At 33.2% G+C, this 16,812-nt stretch overlaps 2 protein-coding genes across 3 annotated transcripts in view; one reads left to right on the top strand and one right to left on the bottom strand.

Moving 5' to 3' along the window:
- Positions 1-202: 202 nt before the first annotated feature.
- Positions 203-13,642, bottom strand: LOC148622778 (uncharacterized). The gene is made up of 14 exons (XM_088572968.1): positions 13,575-13,642; positions 13,043-13,287; positions 10,816-10,914; positions 10,414-10,582; positions 9,471-9,711; positions 8,311-8,395; positions 7,955-8,044; positions 7,051-7,214; positions 6,318-6,379; positions 4,567-4,687; positions 3,683-3,841; positions 3,205-3,388; positions 1,776-1,886; positions 203-738 (listed from the first exon to the last, which is right to left on the bottom strand). The coding sequence occupies exons 2-14, from the start codon at positions 13,127-13,129 to the stop codon at positions 310-312; spliced, it is 2,001 nt and encodes a 666-aa protein (XP_088429094.1). The 5' UTR covers positions 13,130-13,287; positions 13,575-13,642; the 3' UTR covers positions 203-309.
- A 2,338-nt stretch (positions 13,643-15,980) lies between these two features.
- LOC148622777 (uncharacterized) overlaps positions 15,981-16,812 on the top strand; it is a 30,532-nt gene continuing 29,700 nt past the window's right edge. For both annotated transcript variants that reach the window (XM_088572964.1, XM_088572963.1), the window contains exon 1: positions 15,981-16,184. In XM_088572964.1, the coding sequence (XP_088429090.1) occupies positions 16,107-16,184 (78 nt within the window). In that variant the 5' untranslated portion in view covers positions 15,981-16,106. The remainder of the gene's footprint in view (positions 16,185-16,812) is intronic.

The raw sequence follows: 16,812 nt of genomic DNA, 5'->3' as shown, positions 1-16,812 counted from the left end.
TCAATCTCTCCATTATGAAAAAAAACGAAGCCAACTACAAATTTAATTCTTTTCAGTATGGATGATATCACAAACTGAATTCGCTGAACAAATAACAACGGACGTAAATATTCTATATGATTTATTGACCTCCTAGTAGTCACCGGCCAGTTTCTTCTTCCATCTAATTACCTTTACCATTTCACCATTTATTTTCCTGAAATATTGCCGAAAAATGTGTAAAGTAAGTGTAAACATTTACTAAATAAGATATAGAATCTTAAAAAAATAAAAATAAAAAAATTCTTTTCCAATAGATAGAGAATTAATTTAAACATTACCTTTCTTGACTTTCCCGTCTATACATTTCCCACCAGAGCAGTCTTCCGTTTGGTAAATTCGTCCCTTACAATTCAATTCTTGAGCACAGAACCTGTATCTCTTTCTATTACACTTAGAACTACACAATGTCCATTCTGACCAACTTGGTATATTACCACCAGTTGTAGTTTGTACCGTTATGTGTGTTGTTCTGGTATTAGTGGTCTGTTTTGTGCTGGTTCCTGTTTCCACTGAAGATGTAGTATATTTAGTAGTTGTTTCAGTAGTTGGTGTTTTTTTAGTACTGATGGTCTGTTCTGTTGTTGATTGTGTCACTCTTGTTGTGTCCTCAGTTGTCATATTAATTGTTGGACTCAAAGTACTTGTCGTATATGTTGGCACATTACCAATGTCAATACAATCACCGTCATAACATATCTATAAACAAAATATACGAAATATCTGTGCATTGAAGGAATAGGTGTTTTCAAATTCTAGTTAAGTTCCGTTGCCGAATATTTAGTATGAACACAATCAAACGATTACCTTAAAGCGGTAATCTTGCACGAACTGATAATATAAGCATGCGTCTATACTCACGCCTGTAAAATTACACGGTCTGTCATTATCAGCCTGCGTATTAACTCACACCTGTTGAAATACACGGAGTATCATTGTAAGCATATGTCAATAATAACGAGCTGTCATTGTAAGAGTATGCACATACTCACGTCTGTTGAATTACATGGTCTGCCATTGTAAGCGAATGTTTATTCTCACGCCTGTTGTATTAGGAGGCCTGTCATAAAAAGCCGAAGTATATACTCACGCCTGTAGAATTACATCGACTGATGACTTTTGAATTACTCTGTCTGCCATTGTAAGCGTATGTATATACTCACGCCTGTTGAATTACACGGCCTGCCATTATAAACGTATGTATATATTCATGCCTATAGAATTATACCGACTGATGCCTGTTAAATTACACGGTCTACCATTGCAAGCGTATGTATATACTCACGCCTGTGGAGTTACACGGTCTGTCATTATGAATGTACGCAATCTTATTAAAACTAGCTCTTGTTATTTGTCCACTGCGTTCCCGCATTGAACGCAGGAACGTATTGTACCAATTACAAGAGCTAGTTTTAATTAGATTGGAATGTATGTGTATACTCACGCCTCTATAATTACAAGGATTGCCATTGTAAGCATATTCAGTGACTAACGTTCGAATATTAGCCGTCATACAGATCAAAACTGCCAAAACAATACATTACAAAAGTGAGCCAGTACGAGATTATTGGTCCTCGGTTAGCAATATTGGACTTCGGCTACGCCTCAGTCCATTATGGCTAGCCTCGGATCAATAACTAAGCCAATATTGAAAACCTGACGCAATAATACCATAGTATATAATCATGCCTGTAGTATTACACAATCTGAGATTATAAGTGTATGTATATACTCACGCCTGTAGAATTGCACGGACTCCCATTGTAAGCGTATCCAGCGTAGCAGTAACCCGGATCCAATGACCATGTGCAGTACACAGCACCCCAACAGTAGGATGGACGCGGTACCTATACAATAAAACAATCACACTACTAAGTTTATTTATATAACGCTAAATTATTTGTGTTTGAAAAGAACCTACAACAATACTAGAAATTCAGGCACATTTCTGTCATATTGTTACGCGTTTTAAACACAGCGTACAATGTGGCACCAAAAACGATTCATAATGATAAACATCAAATTTTACAGACTCTACAGACAAGTTTTATAAACAAAAGTTCCTCAATTATCGTACTTTTTGAATGTTTGCCTTCAATTGCTTTTTGATTTGTTATTTCTTTCGATGTTTTATCAGTCTTAACTACAGTTTGTATTATACATTGTTCATATAAAGAAATATGAGACTTAGTTACCCTTGATCCATAAACTTTTGAATCATGCTCTTACCTTAGTTGCCATTGATTTCCCTTGACTTTTAAATCGTGCTCTAACCGTTGTTACCTATGATTTCCCCTGACTTTTAGATCATGTTCTAACCTTAGTTACCCTTAATTTCCCTCGACTATTGAACCATGCTCTAACCTTAGTGGCCCTTGATTTCCCCTGACTTTTAAATTATGCTCTTACTGTTGTTACCTATGATTTCCCCTGACTTTTGGATCATGCTCTAACCTTAGTTACCCTTAATTTCCCACGACTTTTGAATCATGCTCTAAAATTTGTTGCCATTGATTTCTACTGACTGTCAATCATGCTATAACTTTAGTCGCCCTAGATTTCCCTTGACTTTTAAATCATGCTCTAACTGTTGTTACCCTTAATTTCCCTCGACCTTTGAATCATGCTCTAACCTTAGTTGTAATTGATTTCCAATGACTGTCAATCATGCTATAACTTTAGTCGCTTAGATTTCCCCTGACTTTTAAATCATGCTCTAACTGTTGTTACCCTTAATTTCCTTCGACTTTTGAATCATGCTCTAACTGTTGTTACCTATGATTTCTCCTGACTTTTGAATCATGATCTAACCGTTGTTACCAATGATTTCCCCTGACTTTTGAATCATGCTCTGACCTTAGTTGCCATTGATTTCCCTTGACTTTTGAATCATGATCTAACCGTTGTTACCAATGATTTCCTGTGACTTTTGAATCATGGTCTAACCGTTGTTACCATTTGATTTCCCCTGACCTTTTGAATCATGCTCATGACAGAAGTTACCTATACCGAAGTATTTTGAATAATTACTCATGATTGTGTTTACTTTTGAAGCATTCTCTTTACTGTATTTACTTACGGTTTTCCCTTAGTTTGGAAATAGGAGAGAGTAGCTACCCTTGATTTTTTCCGAGCGGATAAAAACTTTATAGAATTAATATTTACCATACAAGGTATTGATGTAGCATCGTTCATCAGGTATCTACACTGTATGACCATCTGATAACGTTGTCCTTGAAGTCTAAATTCTTCTAATGCAGCGAATGATGGAATAGATCCATCATGTTTTAAGCAGTGAACCGTATCGGAAGAGTTTGTCTGATTGGATGTCTCTACCAATTTGTCAAGTCTACAACAAGAACGATCTTAGTTAACAAGCTCATTGGCAATAGCAACAAATTAACAGTACTAGTATACTCCATATCTGTTAACAAATGGCAACAGGCAAAAAGAAAACGGAACTTTTCGTAAAGAATCCCTTCTTCTCCTTAAAAAGGGATTTACTGATTCTACTTACAGCATTGATCTTGTATATCTACAGCACAATTATTTGCTAAACACTAGCTGAACTAGATTGAATACACAGAAAGCAAAAACTGGCCATTGTATAAAAAAAATAACGATACTCTCACAAAAAACATACCCGACTAAATACTCCCGAATGCCTTGTACTGAACACTGGGAGAATTTGTAAGGGTTCGACCTGTATGTTTTGGTGGCTGGTTTAGTATCAGATACCATGATGTACTGTTCTGTCAGTGTACAAGATAATGAGGCATTGTTATCATGTCCAACTCCCATGCTATAATATATATATACATATATAATAAGTTCATTCTACAACTTTAATGTCGTTGTTATCATAAACTTCTATACTTTTATTTTCTTATTACAGAGGTTATGGGGTAGTTTTTTTCATCCAAAAATATTGAGCGAAAACTTTGAACAACAACATATTTTGCCAGAATTCGCAATGATATGGAAAGCTGTTTTTGTATGAATGTCATAGAGTTCAACATATCTGCTCTATTTTTCTAATTAAAATTTTGCATGAAATAAACTGTTATTCCAAAATTCGTCTGAATTTTATAATTTCACTTTTCGTCCTCTGTTTTAGTGAAACACATGCATGAAGAACAATACAATGATGACACATAATGTTAATTATAAAATTTTAAAATTTACTAATAACATTTAGTTCTTTGGATGCTGATTAAATATGTTCCGAACAATTTTATTGCCAATACTCAATTTACTCAACGTAATGTAAATGCACATATAAGTATTGACGTGATAGCTAACCATTATATTAGAATGGGTTTAAAGCCACAGGTACGTGAGGACGGGACCCTATATGAGCCTCTGGACGCCCCGCTCCCTTTTTTTTATCTGACAGAATTTTCACTTAATTTTTTCCTCTTTCTATACAATATGGGTCACTACAAATGCAAAATATACCATCAAACTGCAGTTACTATCCACGTCCAATTTCTGATAAGTTTATAGGTGGATCAAAAACATACTTACTTGTGGACAATTTCGTGTGCTGCATACCGGGATACAAATCCTGTCGCAGGCGACTCCACAATAGACACGGCATAATATGGTTGTCTGCATAGAACACCGGTCTTCATAGCAAATGTATAGCCTGAAGCCACATCATTATTTTTAGTTTTTCATCTTATGCTTCATTTTCAAACAACTCAAACATTTCGTTTCAATTTTAAATATCGATAGCGTATTTGTTACGGCTGCACGGGTACATTTGATTCTACAAGAATTAATCAGGTTCATTGAAACATAATCACGTAAAAAATGCACCGCACCCCCGAATAAGAATCATGATATCGAACATTCACATGTTTAGCAGACATGTTTCTGAATTGCTGAAAAAAGGGCCACATATAAAAAAAATTTCACGTTTTTCAAGTAAAATAAGTGCAAAGGAACAAAGTTATATTGAGAAACAGAAACGAAAAGAAAACTGTTTTTTTTTTAATTTTCAGAACCCATAATTCACCTTGAAACTTTGTATTGAAAAAATGTTTTAGATTCTTGAAACTGAAAAATACGCGTGTTGGATACATCAATAATTAAAACAATAGTACCCAACATGTCTTTTGTACATTGTTTATAAGCTGAAAGACAGCTAAGCTAAGACGTTATAAATATGTACTGTACCACACAAAAGCTTGTTTAAACCTACGGTATTTTGAAAAATAATTACAATAACGGGTGATATTGAAGAAATTCTGAAATTCTGAAAATACCCTTTTTTACAATTTTATAGTAATTATAACCCAAAAAAAGAAAAAAATATCGAAGCTTCTAAATTTATTAGATATGTTAGGTACATCATTATCTTAATTGTAAATGCCTACAATATGAGTAATAACAGTGTCGGTGCGCTTTGAAAAAGAAATTCTGTTTGATACTGGGACCAGTTTTATAGGGGTAGGGGTAATATTTTTAACATTTTTTGAAAACTCTTTTCTTGAAAATTAGTTTTTCGTGGTTTATTTATGTAAAAAGTTGTAAGTTAAAATTACCTATCGAATGATACCATACGAATTGAGACGTTTGAGTTGAGCTATAACTTGTGGAGACAAAATTATGCGACATTTTAAGGGAAAATTGAAAATCCATTTTTTGCATTTTTTGATAAATTCTGACTACGAAAATCCCCACAAGTGACCAAAAGAACTCCAGAAGTATCAATTGGGATAATACTATACAGAAAATACTACATAAGTCATTTTTACTGAAGCATAAATACTATCTATAGGGGTCTTGACATTGAAAAATATATCAATTTAAGCTATGGGTACATCTTTTTTTATTTTAGTGTTACCGCAATGTTATTGATGCCATTGTAAAGTTGACACATTGGGCTTCATGTTGATACCTATATATGTCAGTTTATTTCGTTTTGTAGAAAGGAGAAGTTCGAAGAATAAAAAAAAGTAAAAAAAAAATATTTTTGCCTCAACGAGGTATAAAAAGTAGCCAAACAGTACAAATAATGCTTCAGTTTATATTTTGGCGTACTGATGGTTACAAAAAAAAACAGTATTAATAATACTTTGTACAAACAATGAAACACCTGGTTAAAATATGACAAAGTCCCACTTAAAATTTGCTAAAATTCTTTTAAAATATAAAAAAAATAGGAGATGTGGTACGTTTGCCAATAAGATAGTTACCAACCAAATGCTTCTTATAAAACACTCCTTGAATAGAGAAGTATTTGAATATGATAGTTTACATTTCTATTTTACCTTTAAGTTTAGTCTCCCAGTAGCTGCCATTAGGATGCTTTATATTCCGTACCATATCCTGTCTAAATAAGAAAATGAATGGTTGTTCATTCTTTGTGCATGACTCTTTTCTAGAGCTGGTCTTAATATTTAAGTAACAGTCTTAGTAAGAATCATGCACATTCTGTAATAGGCAATACACCTTAGACAAGGTTACACATTTTATTTTTTGTTATTAATTTGCTTTATGGATCTATATGATGAAATGTATAATCATTCGTTCCAATCTGTTTGTTCTCAGGAGATAATTCACATTGAAAACTCGATAGTTTCTATTGTATTTCAGTATCATTTACATAGTTATCTCCCTTAATTTTGAATTCTATACTACATTCTTTGTAATTTACATCTTCTATGAACATGGGTTATATGAAAATTCACATGTTAATTTCTGTTTACTATAGCATTTTATGCAAAATTTCAGAAATAAAAATATGTAGTCTTTCCAACCCTTAATCAGATTTTGCTTTATTCTTAGCTGGAATACTACTTATAAACAACAAAGCTATGTTACTTCTGTTAACTTTTGTGTCAGTCATTAATAATGGATGTGATTTTTGAATGTTGAAAACTAAATAAATCTTGATTATCAAGTGTTTAATACCGAACTATGAACATTCTGTGAATGACTTAAATACTGTCCCAGTGGAAGCCATTGCATTGTCTGATCCAGAGAAATGATACTAATACCTACCCAGTGATGGCCATTACATGGTCTAATCCAAAGAAAAGATAACTATTGTCCTTAACAAAGTTACTCAAATCATCTATCGCAGCATCACCATCAAGATGCGGCATTTCACCACCTAGATTAACTGGATGTAATGACCATTTATTTAAACCAGTATCATTCTGAGACTGGAAAAAGATAATTCTTTATCACGTTTAACTTATACGTAAGAAATGTACAGAATCATTAAAGTAATTATACAAACATGTTCCCACAACATATATTTTAGATTCTTAGTTATACCTTATATTGCAATCGAAAAAAAATTCATGAGCCAAGTTTACTGTAAATCAATACATAACTATAACATAACGGCTGCGGAAAGCAAAAAAAGATGGTCCGACCCATTCAGAAATGAACTGCCTAAAGATGGCGTTCCGCTGTGCAACCCCTAGTGAACAGGAAATCTTATCATCACATAATATTCTAGGCCATGTGTAAATAGGTCACATGTTTTTTTTTGTTTTTTGTTTTTGTTTTTGAAAGCCCATTTGGGTAAAAATGTATCAACTGTGAATGTATCACGAAATATAGAGTTTAATGTTAAAAATTAAATTCGTTATAATTTGATACTTCCCAGTAGTTATTATTTATGATAAATTCAGGGGCAAATATTAATGTAAGCGTTTGTGTATGAGTCTCCTCTGTAATAGTAAACAATAATTCTAGTTTTAGTGAAAATTAATTTACTTTGTTGTCGGGGCCTTCAAGAGCTTACTTAAAGGTGTATTTACACGTATTGAAGACCTTTTGGTGATCTCCGAAAGTATTTACTATTTTGCATTTAGGTTATACCCTAGTACATTTGTTACAGTTCGTCTTTTTCTATTGTCTATTTACACTTGTAACAATAACCATCAATACTTACAACATTGTACTTGGCAATTACCGAATCACAATACACTCGAAGTTTTATGTCAGGGGCATATTTCCTTATATTAAACATTCGATGATCGATCTGAAATAGAATGAAAGGTTGCTTATTGTCATCACATTCGATACAGCATTTCTGATTTATAACATAACATTTGAAAAAAGTCCAACTTAAGTACGAAACTTAGAGCAATTGGTAGAAACTAACAGTCGTCTTTCAACAGTAGAAATGAGACTATGGAAATCATAAATGGAATATATTGCTGTAATAATTATTATAGATTACAGTGGATTTAAGGAAACATTCAAATGTACACATATGCATATTATATACAAAATAAAAAGTCTTACTCCAGCGCATATATACAAAATATACTCTTTCATCAACTCTACGGCTATCTCATCCTCTTGCTCCACTCCTCCCTGGTATTTAAAGCTACAACACAACTTGTATTTCAAAAATGCATAGCACAAGTGTAAACGTTTTTTCGCAATAGAATATTTAAATTTACTTAAAAGTAAACCATTTTAGTTATAGTGATGCAAAACAAAAACAGTACAATCGAATTTTTAAAAAATCTTAAACGAGTTTTGAAATCACACAAAGTTTTAAATCGTACAATCGAATTTTCAAATCATATAAATTAACAAATTTTGAAATTGTCCAAACGAATTTTGGCCCGTGCAGGTCCGGTTGTCAAAAGAATAGGCCTGCAGCAGCGCTGAGCTAGTCGTAAAAGACGACTAAATAGTGCTCAGAACCCTAGCAGGGGGCTAGGGTGCTATGCCCACAGAGCAAATGGGTTGTGTGCCCCAGGTGGTGGAATGGGGTACCCCTGTTGTGTCACATGCTGGGGTCGTCAGGCTATGATACGGAAAACCTGACCGCAAACCATAGTGGTGCACCGTGTTGGGAAAGATGCCACGTTCCTCGCACGTTAAAAAACCCTACTGTGGTATTCTCCGGGAGTAGGAACCATAGGGCTCCGCCACAGACGGCTAAATTGCCCAACCCTACCCACATCTCCCTATTTCCAGTGGCAATCAAAATTTCTCGACCCCATTATCCTTGTGTCCCAACCCATTTTTCATTTCATGTTCATTTTATCATCCACTTCATGTTCATCGCCTGAATATAGCTGAAATATTGCTGCTCGGGCGTTAAACCCCAACAAACAAACAAAACAAAACCAACGAATTTTAAATCAGTTCAAACGATTTAAAATAAACATCTGATTGTCACGAATAAGCTGTCGAACTTAATAGATCCACCCTCCTTAACAATAAAGTTACCAGTGTCGATTACAGTGTACCACTCTAAACAATTAATGTACCCATAATACACAAAAAGAACTCCCCATTACCAGTACCTACTCATTTTAGAGTCATACCATATCAGTATGTTATCATCTTAAATCTTCCCCTTCGCTCATATTCATTTTAATAGAGACCGCCTCACCGGTGCATTATTTTAAATCGTCCCCTCTTTACAATAAATTACTGTTACATACTGATTAAAGAAGTGGATATCGTGTGTAATGCCTAATGTTATCACATTCTCGCCTTCGTCGTATAAACTCTGGGTTGCTTCTCGTTTTGGTCGTTTCTTCTGTTTTAGTTTTTTTAATTTCTTTTGTTCTCTTTCAAGTTTTTTACGTGCCGTTTTAGACAAAATATCCTCTTTTTTTAATCTTCTATTATTGGGCATCAAGGGTGGTAGGTTAGGGTCTGGGTGTCCATTTTTATCTAGTCCTGTGAAGAAATACGAAAATATATCGTCAAACAGTATATGTCGGTACAACCCCACCTTTAGCACCTGCGCACTGTCTCTTTTCTTTTGCTGTCCCTTCGAGACAAAACACTCATTTAAAAACGTTTACGCGATGATTTAATGGCTGAGAGATTATCTAATTGACATCAATTATATAAATACACACATTTACACATACGATGACATAAATTTAATCCATGCAACTTCCATATGGGGGAGGTTAAACGGAACAGCTGTTTTTTGGCTACGCCTAGGGAAATTTTTGTCACAAAAATTACCGTATTTGTCATATTAGAAAAGAAACAATTCCTTCCGGGGTAGATTTGTACTAATTTTAACATGGAATTTGGCATTTATATTCTATTTTAAATAATCGAATTAAATGCCCTACCCATGTTAAAATGAGTACAAATCTACCCCTCCACAAATTATTTTTTAAACAAACGCATATATGTTTGTAATATGTTTACGACTAACGAATCAATTCATGGAAACACACCAATAGAAATCATACGTTATTGAAATGTTTTCCATCAAAGTGTTTTTAAACATATTTCAATTGTTTTTATAAGCACAAAACTTCCACAAAGATCATCAACATAGTTTAATTCTTGTATTTTAAAACATACGAAAATACATGTTGCATTTTCCTCTGTAAGTACACATGTAGTAGTAGTGATTACCTGGTATCCTTGTGTCATGCTCAATCGGTTCTTTGCCATCATATTCAAATCCTGGTAATTTCTTGATGTTATGTGGAACTTTATCACTCATTTTACTATTCTCTTTTGCCTTTTCTTCGACAGAACCAGCTATCTCTATTAGTTCATACTCTGATAACAAATCTCCACGCTACACAAAATACGAACATATATAAGACTATGGTAGATTTATACAATGTTTGTATTTTCGAAGTACAATTGTTTTTAAAAGGTTTAAAACATAGTTTAAAACAAAACAATGATCTACAGTGGCATTTCGAGAGGCAAAGCATCTACCTCTTATCTCATTGACACCATAAAATCTTGTCAAACTTTTAATTTGAATACATTGTTCGTTGATGTTGTTCAAAATAAATTGCTTACAATTTCACATTTTGGGTTGGAACAGTCATTTTTGAACATACACGTCACCATTATACCAAATCGCATTGCGTCTTCTACGTATGTGTACAGTCCTGTCACCTGTAATGATAAAGGTTTTCGAATAATTCAGTAATTATCAAGATTTAATCCCAATATAAGCTTTTGGTTGGGTTACTCTACCGGTTTACTAAGTTTGCATGCAAACATACTTTATTGCAGCAACGTCTTCAGTGTTATAAGACATAATTAAAGCTAAAAGAAGTTGCAAAATTCTATAAGCCGTTTTCACATTAATTCGACATTTGATATATCTCAAGTCATATATCATTATTATAATATATCTGTATTTCTCCAAAACCAAAATACAATGGTACAGAGAATATAAACAATGGAACAGAGAAAGACAGAAATTTAGGAAAATACAAAATTACAAAGGTAATACAGAGGTATCTGCATTTAGCATATAAGTATAAAACGCTTAAATTAACAAACAAGTAGCCCAGGTGATTACATTTTAGTTAATAATTTAGAAAATAAAAAATTAAAATCATCTATATGCAAGACTGTTGAATTTTTGAAAAGAAAACTTGGATTAACATCCCTAAATACATCAGAAAAAAAATAAAGAAAAAAACTTGAAAAGTATTACATAAATAAAATTAGAATAAATTTTGAAAATATTAAAGATAAGAAACAAGGAAAACTTTACTTTTATAGCACCATCTATAATACAAGTAACTACAAAATTACCTCAAATTTTCTTTTCCTAGAGTTTTAAGAGCAGAACAAAAATCAGAATAAGCGCTCATTCTTTAGAAAATAAAAGTCGGTCGTTATAATAAGACAGCAAATGGCAGACACTTCTGCAAATATTGTAAAGCAGAAGTTGAAAATGAAATTCATTTTATTTTGAACTGTCCTCAATATGATACACTTAGTGGAGGAACTTTTTGTAACATATTTGAATCAGTTACTGCAGATCTGAAACTGACCAGGAAACTGTCTAATCTCACCAGGGAACTGTCTAATCTCACCAGGAAACTGTCTAATCCAAACAACCATACTACTAATAAATCAACTGGCAAATTTATAAAAGAAGCAAATGATATTAGAAAAAAATGACAGGACAGTACAGACATTTTAAAACTTTTAATAATGTTTGAAACTTTCATGCAATGATTTTTGTATTCTTACATTACTAAATTGTGTTTACTTGAATGTGTTTTTATATCTTCTATGTATTGTATGTTTGTTTGTTTATGATATACGCCAGAATATGGCAACATCATTATTTGAATTTGAATTTGAAATAATACGTATAAATTTGCAGAGATCGTTTAAATCTGAAATGTTTCTATTATGCATTAATTCGTTGAACGTCTTGTCGTTCTCTAAATTTTTTCTTATAAATTTTCTTCCCTTATTTTCAAAATATGAACATAAAAAGAGATAGTTAAATTCGTCACCAATATTGCTATTGTTGCATCTTAATTTATATACAAGACATCGTACATAAATTCACTTATATTCCATAACTATTATATTATTCAAGATATCTTATACACTGTTTATGATATCTTATTTTTGATATGCAAGATATCTCAAATAACATATAGAATTTCTTAAGATAGATGTATCATACATATATATATATCTAGCCTAGCTGGCCGAGTGGTCTAGGGCGCTGGACTTTGTGCAGGCGGTGTTGCCATAGATGTCACAGCAGTACGAGTTCGAGTCCCGCGGAGGGAACGACCAAAAATTTGCATCGCAAATTTGACAGTTCTAAGATCGTTGGGAATTTTTCAGACCCTTCTATATATATATATATATATAGTGATTAAGATGTCTTATATAATACAAAGAATATCTGATATATTATATGACCTGACTGACGAATATGAAACGGATTGCCATAAAATCTGAATTAATTAAGGGAAAAACAAACGGGCGTCAAGTTTTCAAACCATTTTTGAACAACAACAAAGGAACAGATGAGTGCTGAACCTAAAACATGAACCCCCGGTTGTTAGCAGTGTTTAAACTTAAAAAAAAATATAGCTAATCTTTCTAGGAGATTATAACATCATGGCATCTTGTAACATCCTCCCAGGTCAGGGTTTTGAGTCCTCCGCTCCCTCAAACAAGGGAACAACCCTAATTTAGGAGGGTGATCCTGTAATCATTATATAATAAGACAGACAATGAAGTGATATATAAATGTTACCCTATCTTTGGTTTTCTTTGAGTTTTTGATTGTGTAGAATCCGACATTATCCTCTGCTAAAACTTTCAATTTTTCTGTCAACAACATTTTGTTTCTTTCCAGCTTCAGCACCTTCCTGTGTGATTTGTAAGATATAGGCAAGGAGAGCTCATCCTCCAAAGTACATTGTGGCGAATCGTCGGTAGCTTGCCTTTTAACTCTTGAATCATGTTTCCCGATACCAGAAAAATCCACATAAGCATAACCTTAAGATCATAATAGTGAGTAAATCATTAAACAGCATGTCAATAAAACTTCCATGAATACAAATGTCATACTGAGAAAAAAACTGGCACATGATGTCCTAGATTGGAAAGCCAAATACTGCATTCAAGCGTATTGGAACTTTTAGTTTCGATGTAAAAACAATATCATAACACAGCATATAGAGGTTAATTACGACAATTGGAAATTGGTTACAAATCAGCATGTTTATTTAAATATATGCAGATACTTAATATTATAAGTATCAATAGTAAAATTAATAGCTCACTTGATTCATTCTTCGTGGCATTCACGTCTACTAATCTGGTCACTATGAATCTGTTTTCTAATTGTTGAAATATGAAATAAACGATTGATATTTGCGCCCATTACATGCTTTTTTTCATTATATAGTGGAGTTTTTAATATATAGATATAACCTGCAATGACAAGAAAAGGTGGAATCTAATGTGTCTCATGAGGCAGTTAGCATTAATAGTCAAAAGGACTTCATGATACTGAAGAAAGAGTGTAAGTCAGACTTTTAAACCTACCGATCTTACATTCTTGGTTATATTTCCTTGTGAACCATGACGGAGAACATTCAGAGATTCAATATGATCATGACATTATAATCGAATGCTTCCTACTCACCCGACTCTGAAGAATGAAGTAACGGGGTGGAGAATGTAACTCCTATGTAACCAATTACATAAAGAACGAGCATCATCCTTCACACGAACTATCGAATCGACAAAAAAATACTGCTTTTATTATAGGTCCGTCATGATCATGAATAAATTAACATCTGACGTTCTGTTTCAGAAGTACTCATAAAAAGTACGTGAACTTTTAATATATTTTTTTTATCGGATACTTCTGAACAAATGGACAAATCCCCCACTTTTTTAAGAAATTCGCGTACATATATATATTATGTAAAATCGAACTTGGTTGCATAGTATAAAACATCAATTTCAAGTCAACCATGATGGTTCAATTTTTTGTGTGTTAAGTATTGATGTACACCATTGATGAACAAGTAACTGTATTGTGCACCAGTGTTGTACCAATTTTGTACCAATGTTTTACCAATATTATGATGAAAAACTACGAATACCTATAAATAATTCATAACCTGCAGGGGCGTAGCTGCCTATACGCAAATATGCAGTTGCGTACTTTCGGAAAAAGTAACAAAAATAAAAACACACATTTTAAAGATGAAATAAAGGTTATTTATCACATATGCATACCATGAACGTAGTATAGGCCCTGAAAAACTGGCTCCAAAATCGTTAAAATTCAGGAGTTTCCCTCAGGGCTTTGCCTTGCCGGACTCACTGGGGGCCTTGAGCGACCCCCACCCCTCCCCAAGACTCCTCGCCGTAATTTTGCGTACAACTAAAACAGGCCTGGCTACGCCCCTGACCTGGACGACTTGAACGAAGAGAGACAACCTTACAATACATATAACGAGAATGGATGTCAAAGAGACAACTGTTGAACTATCCCACCGGGATGAAAAATGTCAGCTCAAGGCGACCCATGGGTCTCCAATGAACGACGAGGAAACCCTAACACCACAGGGCAGGCTGCAACTGGACCCAAAACAACTTCGTACAAAGATACAGCAAAATAGTTGTTTGTTCAGTCATAACTAAATTACGTTTTTTTTTCAAATTTCGATGCCAATATAAATATCTCTATCACTCACTAACAACAATTATTATTTTCAGAAGACAGTTTATTAAAATTAAAACATCTGTTTTATATTTATTCAAATGCGGATAGAATTTAAAAGTTGTGATCACTTTAATTTTGTAAGGGTCCGAGTATATATTGTTATATTTTTCACAAAGACTTGGAGTTATGAGTTAGATCCATTAAAATAGGCAAAATTACATACTAAAATGCTGTTTAAATATTTTTTTACATTTTACTGTACATGGCCATACACTAAAATTAGGATATGGCCATGGATAGTAAAATGTAAAAAAAGTTTAAACAGCATTTCAATAATACTATTTTTGCCACTTTGATGGGTCTAACTCATGACCTCAAGTTCCTGTGATATTTTTTTTCCAAAGTTAATTTCCTTAAAACTTAATAGATAAGGTTCTATAATTGGTATATCTTTTGTTTCAGTGTTGAGAATGATATTGGAATTCCCAATTGTGAATAAAGTATTTGTCCTTAAAAGATTGACACCAGATACCGTGGATTCAACAATTAGTTTGAGCAAGTAGTTTAAAAGGGTCAAATAATTCTAAATATTTTTAGAGTGTGACCCAAAGCTTATTTCATACTGAAGTATTTCACAATAACTTATTTTTTCCGTATTTATAGGTCTTCGTTTTAACCGAACAAAGCATAGTTTTTATTTTGAGGAAGCAATTATACTTGTACAGCTCTTAAAAGCTAACTACTTCTAATATTCAAAATAGCTTATGTGAACTATTATCGAAGACCAAATTTACAGTAATTTTAATTTGATTGTTTGCCTATTTGATTTGACTTTTTTCATGTTATCAGCTGTCATCTAAAGATATATTGGACCAGGCATTATTGTATATGTATTGCATTATTGTAAGTTACTTACACTTCCCGGTCAAGTTTAACTTAAATTCTTTAAACATATTGGGACGACTCGAAGCTAGAACGAACTGTGTTGGAATATTGTCTTGGATTACCTACCCTAATAATGACATTTCCGGTTCACACCTTGCCTGACTGATTCATCATCATGTTAAAACAAAAGTGTGGTTTTAATTAAATACTTAAAGTTGTCATACTCATATAGTTTAATAAATGAACCAAGATGTCAACCATGAACCGAATTATTGTAGAGATCCAGGTTGAAGATGTTCAGAAAAGACGTCATCCAAGTAAACACTACGTAAGTACCGTAGTACAAACTGAATTTGGAAATGAAAGATATTCGATAGTGTGCATTTGCGTTACATTAAGATTGATTATGATGATTGTCCTCTGCAGTAAAAAGTCTTGAATATTTTTTTCTGTTTGTTTGTTTTAACATTAAATTATATGTTTTGTACTTGTCCTGTACATACCTGCCAACTTTTGAAAATCCCCAATTTGGGGAGGGAGGTTACACAGGACAATGTAAGAACAGACATTTTTGGGACATATTTTGCAGAGTGTATGGTAATGTAAGAATGAGACAACAGCTATAGTATTGAAGACCTTATGCACTGTTACATATTGAAGTTTGTAAGCCCCTTTTTATGGTGGATTCCTCCAAACTTAATTGAAATTCTGAAGTTATAAGTAAACAAAAATAAGTTAGAAAACTTTAATTTTCATTCAATTGTATTTTTTTGCTTTACATGTATTTTTATTGGTCAAAGTTCCGGGTTCAGCCAAGAATGCCTGGTTCAGCCATAACCAGAAGTGGGTTTTGTGTCCTCCAAGGAGTTCTGATCAAATATCATGTACATCTTTAAAATGTTTTGTCTAGTCAGTGTTTTGATTACATTTTAAAACTAATAGGTAGAGATGTAGCA

The sequence above is a fragment of the Perna viridis genome, chromosome 3 (assembly GCF_037379345.1).
Source record: "Perna viridis isolate PV_CMFRI_1.1 ecotype Kerala chromosome 3, ASM3737934v1, whole genome shotgun sequence".
Lineage (NCBI taxonomy): Eukaryota > Metazoa > Mollusca > Bivalvia > Mytilida > Mytilidae > Perna > Perna viridis.
Note: the sequence above shows the minus strand (reverse complement) of the source record. Positions and strands in the feature narration are given on the sequence as shown.